At 43.7% G+C, this 7,956-nt stretch overlaps 1 protein-coding gene across 1 annotated transcript; it reads right to left on the bottom strand.

The window, feature by feature from the left end:
• On the bottom strand, positions 1–1,057 carry LOC128869686 (uncharacterized protein K02A2.6-like). Its single transcript, XM_054112293.1, has 2 exons — positions 104–1,057; positions 1–42 (listed from the first exon to the last, which is right to left on the bottom strand). Exon 1 carries the CDS (start codon positions 1,044–1,046, stop codon positions 132–134), a length of 915 nt encoding a protein of 304 aa, XP_053968268.1. The 5' UTR covers positions 1,047–1,057; the 3' UTR covers positions 1–42; positions 104–131.
• Positions 1,058–7,956: the final 6,899 nt, after the last annotated feature.

Here is a 7,956-nt window from a genome sequence, read left to right as displayed (position 1 = left end):
GTCGAGTAAACCACGGTTTGGTACGGCACGTTTGTTGAACAACTGAAAAATAACGACTTTAGATTAGCAAATGCGCGCACACGAAATTAACGACTTGACTCACCGACAACTTAAGGCGAACTCCTCTCTGCCTATTCTCCTACATTCGGCCATTCGACAATATCATCCGTCTCGGATAGATCGGATTCATCCCGTTTCCACGGCTTCATATAGTCACAACTCGTTGATGTTGCATTGGGGCCTTCAAAGTCTGCTGCCTTCTTTACATCGTACTTATCGTTTCGTTTGACCCTGATCACCTCATAAGGGCCCAAGTCCTCGTTGGCCAACTTTTTCCCTGCGACAAATTGTGACCGTTTGATAGCCACTAAATCTCCCAATTTGTAGATTCTTTTGCATTTACGACGTCTGTCAAAGTTTTCTTTGTATTCTTTCTGAGCGTATACGATTTGTCTTCTGACATTTCCTCTCATACTGTCACGATTAGCTATTAAAATATCGGCTGTTTCACTTTCCACCATATTATTTATGTTGACATCCATTGGCGTTTTCATTTTCACACCAAACATTATTTCAAATGGTGGGTATTTCGTTGATTTATTGATGGTACTATTGATGACTCTTTGCACTTTGCCAACGTATTTATACCAGGCTTCAGTACGATCAGCTGACAACTTCGAAATAACATTTATAACAACTCGGTTCAATCGTTCGACTTGGCCATTGCCTCTCGGCACACCCGATGTTGTCAGGACGTGTTCTACTTTTTCTGTCTGACACCAGTCCTTAAACGCCGTCGATGTAAATGCTAGCCCCTTATCACTGATAATGCGATGTGGTGCTCCAAATATGTTAGCCCATTCCGACATTTTTCTGATTACCTCTTCTGCAGGTGTTGTTTTTGTAGGGTACAACCAAGTAAATTTGCTAAATCCATCAACAACGATTAAAATATGCTTGTACAATTTTGTTGTTGCATCTAAAGGTCCAAGGTGATCGATGTGGATTGTCAGCAGTGGCGCATTTCCCTTATCAATGATATGCATTTCCCCTTCTTGTTTTCCCAAGCTACTTGTTGAACAAAATGCATTTGATACAGTTTTTAATATATTTTTCAACTTTTAGGCGTAAATGTGGTATAAAATACCTTTGTTGAACCGCATTAACTGTTTTATCAACCGCGAAGTGCCTTTTTTCGTGCTCTTCTCTAATAATTTGTTGCTCCATTAAACGTGGTACAGCAAGCAGTAGTAAACCATTTTGACTTTTGAACAAAATACCATTTTTAACAACGTAATCTTCATAATCTTGCGATTGTAAAATTTGCTTCACGGCTTTAAAATGTTCATCGCTTGTTTGGGCTAGGCGTAGTCTAGCACTTATTTCGTCAATCATTAAAACACTCGCTGGTGCTCTACCCAAACCATCCACGTGCTTCATCAAAAATCCTTTACGGTGCTCTATAACATATTTATAATATTCAAGATATAGTATCCAACGTGTTACGGCGGGTGGTAACTCTTTTTTAGTAGTAGTGCTCTTAAACGTTTGGCAATCTGTGACTAATTTAAACTCTCGTCCCAGAAGATATGTAGTGACGGAATTTCTGGACAGCATAATATGCAGCTTTTATTTCAAGGTAGAAGCTATGTAACTTACTTTCTTCAGCAGTATTTTTTCTACTCCAATAGTATATAGGATGCAGCTTTCCATCGAATAATTGCAAAAGAATTCCTCCAAGACCATCCTTCGACGCATCGGTATGAAGCTCCGTTGGTGCTGACGGGCAAAAGATACGCAAAACTGGTTGACTAGTTAGTATGTCTTTTACTTTTTCAATGGCTGTCATTTTTTGCGGTGCCCACTACGCCTTCGAACTCTCTTCTATTGATACATGAAAAAATGCATTTTCAAGGTCCAAAGTTGTTAATATGCTTGCGCCTTCTAACGATCTTTTTGCACTATTTTATTCAAGTCTCGGAAGTCTACACACAAACGTTTTTTACCATCTGTTTTATCAACTATGACAGCTCGACTACAATATTCGGAACTCGACGGACGTATTATTTTCTTTTGCAGCCAGTCTTCAACTTGCTCGCTTACAACTTTTTGTTCTGGCAATGGTAGTCTCTTCGGTAAATGTCGAATAACTTTATCTTCTGACAACTTAATTTTCATACTCATTGGGCTTGTCACTTCGGTTTTAGGTGAATACTCTTTCACAATATTTTCTATTTGATTTTTGTATTTTTTTGGCACTTCTAACTCTTTATTTTCAATCGAAATATTGTGAATCTAACTTTCATTTTCCGAAAGAAATTTTGTAAATCTATAACCACTTCTATCATAAATGTATTCCCATTTTCCGATAAAATCAAAACCTAAGATGACCTCATACTTAAACAAATTGTCTGGCACAACCAAGAAGCTATGCGCACAAACAAGGTTATCAACAGTAATATTCGCTTCACACCTGCCGATAGCAATCACCCTTTTATTGCCATAACCCGAAAGACTGTCACTACAATTCTTTAGAGAACAATTTAATTTTATTGCAACCGTTTGCTCAATTATAGAAATTTCTGCACCGCTGTCGATTAGGCAACGAACTTTTATGTTGTTAATCTGTACAGTCTTTTGCATGTTTTGGTGCTGCTCAACTGTATGTACCAAGTTTACATCATTATTTTTTTGCGTACTTGATGGGCAATTTTTGGATATGTGCCTCGTTTTACTGCACCCAAAACATTTAGTTTGCTCTTTGCATTCGCTTCTTTTATAGTCAGTAGACCCGCAATTATAACAATGTTCTCATTTGCTCTTTTTGTTTTTATTACTTTCCGTTGAACTAGAATTGCTACCATTATTTGCTTTTGCTTCTCTTTTCGTTTCTATTTGTTTTTCATAAGCTTCAAACATTGCTTTCAAGTCGTCAAAGCTCTTGGCAGCATGTAAAAAAGTTTTGTTCTCTGCTTTTTCATTTATTCTATCAGTAATGTACCTAATGATCGAAGGGTCATCTATAGGGTTATTCAATAGGTGCGCTTCAACTTTTTTCCGATAGGGAGGGCGAACGACGCAATATTTTTTATTTTTCGCTTGTCATTTGTAAACTTCATTGGTATACATTTCATCATGGAACGCTACACACTTAAGCAACGATTGCAAATCGTGCAAATTTTTTATGAAAATAATCGTTCTGTTGCTGCTACTTTAAGAGCATTACGGCCATTTTACGGTCCATTTAACAAGCCGTCCCGTTTTGGGGTTATGTGAAGTCATTGGTCTACAGTAACAAGCCGGCGACGATTTGTGAGCTCAGAGCCAATATTGAACGCGAAATTGCTGGAATTTCGCCCGATTTATGAAAAATAGTGGTCGAAAATTGGGTTCAACGATTGGACTTCGTAAAACGTGCACGCGGTGGTCATGCAAAAGAAATCGAATTTCATACTTAAATGTATATGTTCAAACTCGATAATAAAAAAAAAATTAGTTAAAAAAGTCAAACCGTTTGTGTTTCATTCAAAAAAGTTCAAAAGTTGAAGCGCTCTTACTGAAAAACCCTATACTTTGCCGAACGTTCCTAACCGTCGCATGTGTAACATATACTCATGCATACTTTCTGTACTCTTTTTGCGTCTCTCCTGCAATTGTTTGTGTATGTCGGCACTTACAAAGTCACGATGAAATTCTCGTTCAACTTCTTTTCTAAGAGTATCATAATCAAAAACACAAATTGAATCCACGAACAGTTTAGCCGTCTTTGTCATCTTTTTGCGAGCAAAAACATATTTTTGATTATCGCTCCATTTCAGAGCTGCTGCACATTTCTCAAAATTCTCGAACCAGCTCTCCACACGAACCGGTGACTGACCATCGAAATCTCCAATTACACTATCAACGTTTTCTGTTGAAAATGCTGCTTGCTTTGTTTTTTGCTGTTCTTCTTCCTTCTGAAACTTCAACGTTAGAAGTTTTATTAGGTCGCCAATTTCAGTCATTTCTGCTTTTATTTTATTTTCTGATGTTTCGTCGTTGGTTGCGTCGTCGACTTCAAACTTCTATTTTATATTTTCTTCCAGTAAATCGATCTCTTCTGTTGCTGACCTTTTTGCCCTTGCTATTGCGCGCTGCTCTCGGCTTGTTGCTTTTGTCACTTGCAAATTGGATTCGCCTTTTTGCATAGACATAAATTTTACCGTTTATATTTTATATCAAAATATATATGCTACTTTTAACAACTTTTATGATTTTAAGCAACTTCAACTTAACCTATCCAGAAAGTGTTTGTTCAACTTTAAAACACAATTAGGTCGACTTTAATAAAAATTAAAACTGCACGGTATTAGATTTTCCGAATTGGTTTTTTCAACTTATTAGCCAAATTTTTATCAACTTTTATTCGCGACGGTTGAGCCCCCAAATGTAAGATAATATATTTAGTTCTTTATTCACGGAATTCAGTATTATAGTTGAAATATATAGGTAATTAAAAAGATGAAGAGGTCGGGTAAACCACGGTTTGGTACGGCACGTTTGTTGAACAACTGAAAAATAACGACTTTAGATTAGCAAATGCGCGCACACGAAATTAACGACTTGACTCACCGACAACTTAAGGCGTACTCTCCTACATACATAAGCTAGGGCATCAAGTGTACATACTCCCATGAGGAGTTACCTGATCTCCCATCGGGCGCATCCCAGGTGGTGGATAGGGAAGCCCTGGCATCACACGAGTGCCCTTCCCTGGTAGGGTATGTTCAACACTCGTGTGATGACTCAAAGTTGGCATATAATCAGGGTACCATCCGCGAACCAAACTGGCTAGGGAGGAGGAATAAAAACCATCCTTGGTAATGGACGACACAGAGGATATTACTCCAGGTGGAATCCACACAAGTGGCAATTCACCCGCTTCTGCGGAAGGGGCCTAAATTCTGGAGGCCCCAACCATTACCCAAGTCTTTCAGCTCTATGAGCGAAAGCGCATCCTGGAAGAGACGGGGGTTTCTATCGCAATCTTCTCTTCTTCAGAGTCTAGAAAACGTTTCCCAGTTTCGGACGGCCTGAGTTGTGAGGTCTCTTTGGTGGCGGCATGACCGCCCAAAGAAGCCGGGAAATCGAAGGACATGGCAAGGGGGGAGAGAAGAAAGCGGGCAAGGCTTGTGCGGGAGAAATCCTCATGTGACTCTGTCGGCCTTTCAGCGTCTGCGTCTTCCAAAAGACCTCGGTCGGTGGAAGTGACACCCACGGAAGCTACCGACTCCTCGCTGGGCACCGGCGCTCAAAAACTGTCTCGGTCTTGAGGTAAGCGGAGAAGGACGGTGGCTGAAAGCAGTACACCTCCCTGCCCTCTAGCTGCGCTAATGGCCGAGCCAGGAACCCCGACGGTGCGAGCGCGGTCTTAGCGCCAGTCAATGCCGCGGGAAAAGATTCTGCTGAGCCACGTGTTTATCGGCGCCTCGACAAAAGGTCCAGCACAGCTGTCTGCCCGGCGAAATTTTCGCCAGTGGAGAATGGGGAACTGGACATTCGCCCAAGCACATCCAAGGGTTCGGCCAAGCCATCCTATAGCGAGAAGGCTGCTGGCTCACGACCTATGGCTGTGATTGGAAAACTGGTCTGGCTGACGGATGAAGAAATCAAATATTTCAAAAGTCGACTGATGCGTCAATCTTCTCTTCTTCAGAGTCTGAAAAACGTTTCCCAGTTTCGGACGGCCTGAGTTGTGAGGTCTCTTTGGTGGCGGCACGACCGCCCAAAGAAGCTGGGAAATCGAAGGACATGGCAAGGAGGGAGAGAAAAAAGCGGCGGGCAAGGCTTATGCGGGAGAAATCCTCATGTGACTCTGTCGGCCTTTCAGCGTCCTCGTCTTCCAAAAGACATCGGTCGGTGGAAGTGACACCCACGGAAGCTACCGAATCCTCGCTGGGCACAGGCGCTCCCAAACTGTCTTGGTCTTGAGGTAAGCGGAGAAGGACGGTGGCTGAAAGCAGTACACCTCCCTGCCCTGCAGCTGCGCTAATGGCCGAGCCAGGAACCCCGAAGGTGCGAGCGCGGTCTTAGCGCCAGTCAATGCCGCGGGAAAAAGTTCTGCTGAGCCACGTGTTTATCGGCGCCTCGACAAAAGGTCCAGCACAGCTGTCTGCCCCGGCGAAATTTTCGTCAGTGGAGAATGGGGAACTGGACGTTCGCCCAAGCACATCCAAGGGTTCGGCCAAGCCATCCTATAGCGAGAAGGCTGCTGGCTCACGACCTATGGCTGTGATTGGAAAACTGGTCTGGCTGACGGATGAAGAAATCAAATATTGCAAAAGTCGACTGATGCGTCAGGTTATTGCCTCCGGTTCTGAAGCCAATGCGAAGGTCTATGAGACAAAGGCCGACACCATAAGGGTGACGTGCGCGTCTCTGGCCAACTTCGAGCGGATCAATAACGTGCCCCCATGGGGATAACTCGCTTCGCAGTCTACATCGAAGAGAGTGTACCCCTCAGGAAGGCCATCTGCTGGATTCCGGATCCAGACCTGTCCACGGCGACAGTGCAAGAGCAGTGGGTCTTTAGGGGCCGCCTCTGTGGCACAAACACGTTGAAAGGGGCCACGATATTATATGACAGGAGTTCGATTAGACCCAGGACCGGTCTTATAGTATCATCCCATCTCACTGTAACGAGTCTTAAGCAATTCTGTTCCCAAGACCTGGCAGCGGCTGAGGTGTGCTATATAGGTTGCCGCGGAAGGTCGAGGTTTGTGATTGCATCTGCTTATTTTCCTTACGATGCTCTGGAACGGCCACCACCTGGGAAGGTCACTAATTTCGTGAGATTCTGTGAGCGGCGCAATCTGGGCCTTATTATATTTTGCGAAGCTAATGCAATGAAGGATTGTTCCATGAAGTCCAAGCAAGTGGGGAAAGTTACTGATCGCCATTCACCTGGGAGTGGCCAGGAAGATTCTTCTGCATATGGGTCAAGCAGCTCACAACGTCAGGGACTAACCCACGTATCCTCTGGGTAGCTTCCGAAAACCCGTTCGGGAGTGACCTACCGTGAGAAGGCGAAGCATTCCAAGATAGCTTGTGGTGCGCTGGGTTTGGGACCCGCCACCTAAAATTCAGCCTGCACAACGAACGTCTGGTAACGGATAGAGGCTGATCGTTTTCGCCGGGGCTCGAAACATGGTAGTCTGCAGCACCAGGTTCCAGCATAAAAAGATATACCAAGCTACCTTGCTGTCTCCTGATCGGAAAACGAGAAACCAGATCGATCATGTTGTGATAGATGGCAGACATGCTTCTGTATTAGATGTACGTACGATCCGAGGACCCAACATTGACTCGGATCACTACCTTGTTGCAGCCAAACTGCGCACACGCCTCTGTGCAGCAAAAAACGTACATATACCAACGCAAAGATTGTTCAAAATCGAAAAGCTGCAATCACAACATACAGCCAAAAGATTCGCCACTCGACTCTCACTCCTGCTCTCAGAGAGCACTGCCCAACAAACCGGCATGCACGAGCAATGGAGCAACATTTCTCGTTCCCACGTACCGCCGCCGTAGAAGAAATCACATTCCGGCGAGTCTGAAAACACAGTAGGTACGACGAGGAATGTCATGCTGCCGCAAAAAAAAGGATGCCGCCTATAGAGCAACGCTGCGATCGGACGCAACGCGAGCCATGTGGGATCGCTACAGAGAGCTAGAAAGGGAAGAGGGAAGAGAGTATTATCCGAAAGATGAAAGGAGATGCCAAAATACGTGAGTGCGAAGAGCTTAAGATGCTGGCCAACAGGAACAGCACCTGAAAATTCGACCAGAATATTGGGCGGCTTACAGAAGGGTGGAATAACGGGGTGTTTTCCTGTAAGAACAAAGACGGTGAACTGGTGACTGACATCCAGAGCGATCTTAAATTATGGAGGGAATACGACTCGAACCTGTTCA

This window comes from Anastrepha ludens, chromosome X (genome assembly GCF_028408465.1).
Source record: "Anastrepha ludens isolate Willacy chromosome X, idAnaLude1.1, whole genome shotgun sequence".
NCBI classification, from domain to species: domain Eukaryota; kingdom Metazoa; phylum Arthropoda; class Insecta; order Diptera; family Tephritidae; genus Anastrepha; species Anastrepha ludens.
This window is presented reverse-complemented; position numbering and strand designations above follow the sequence as displayed.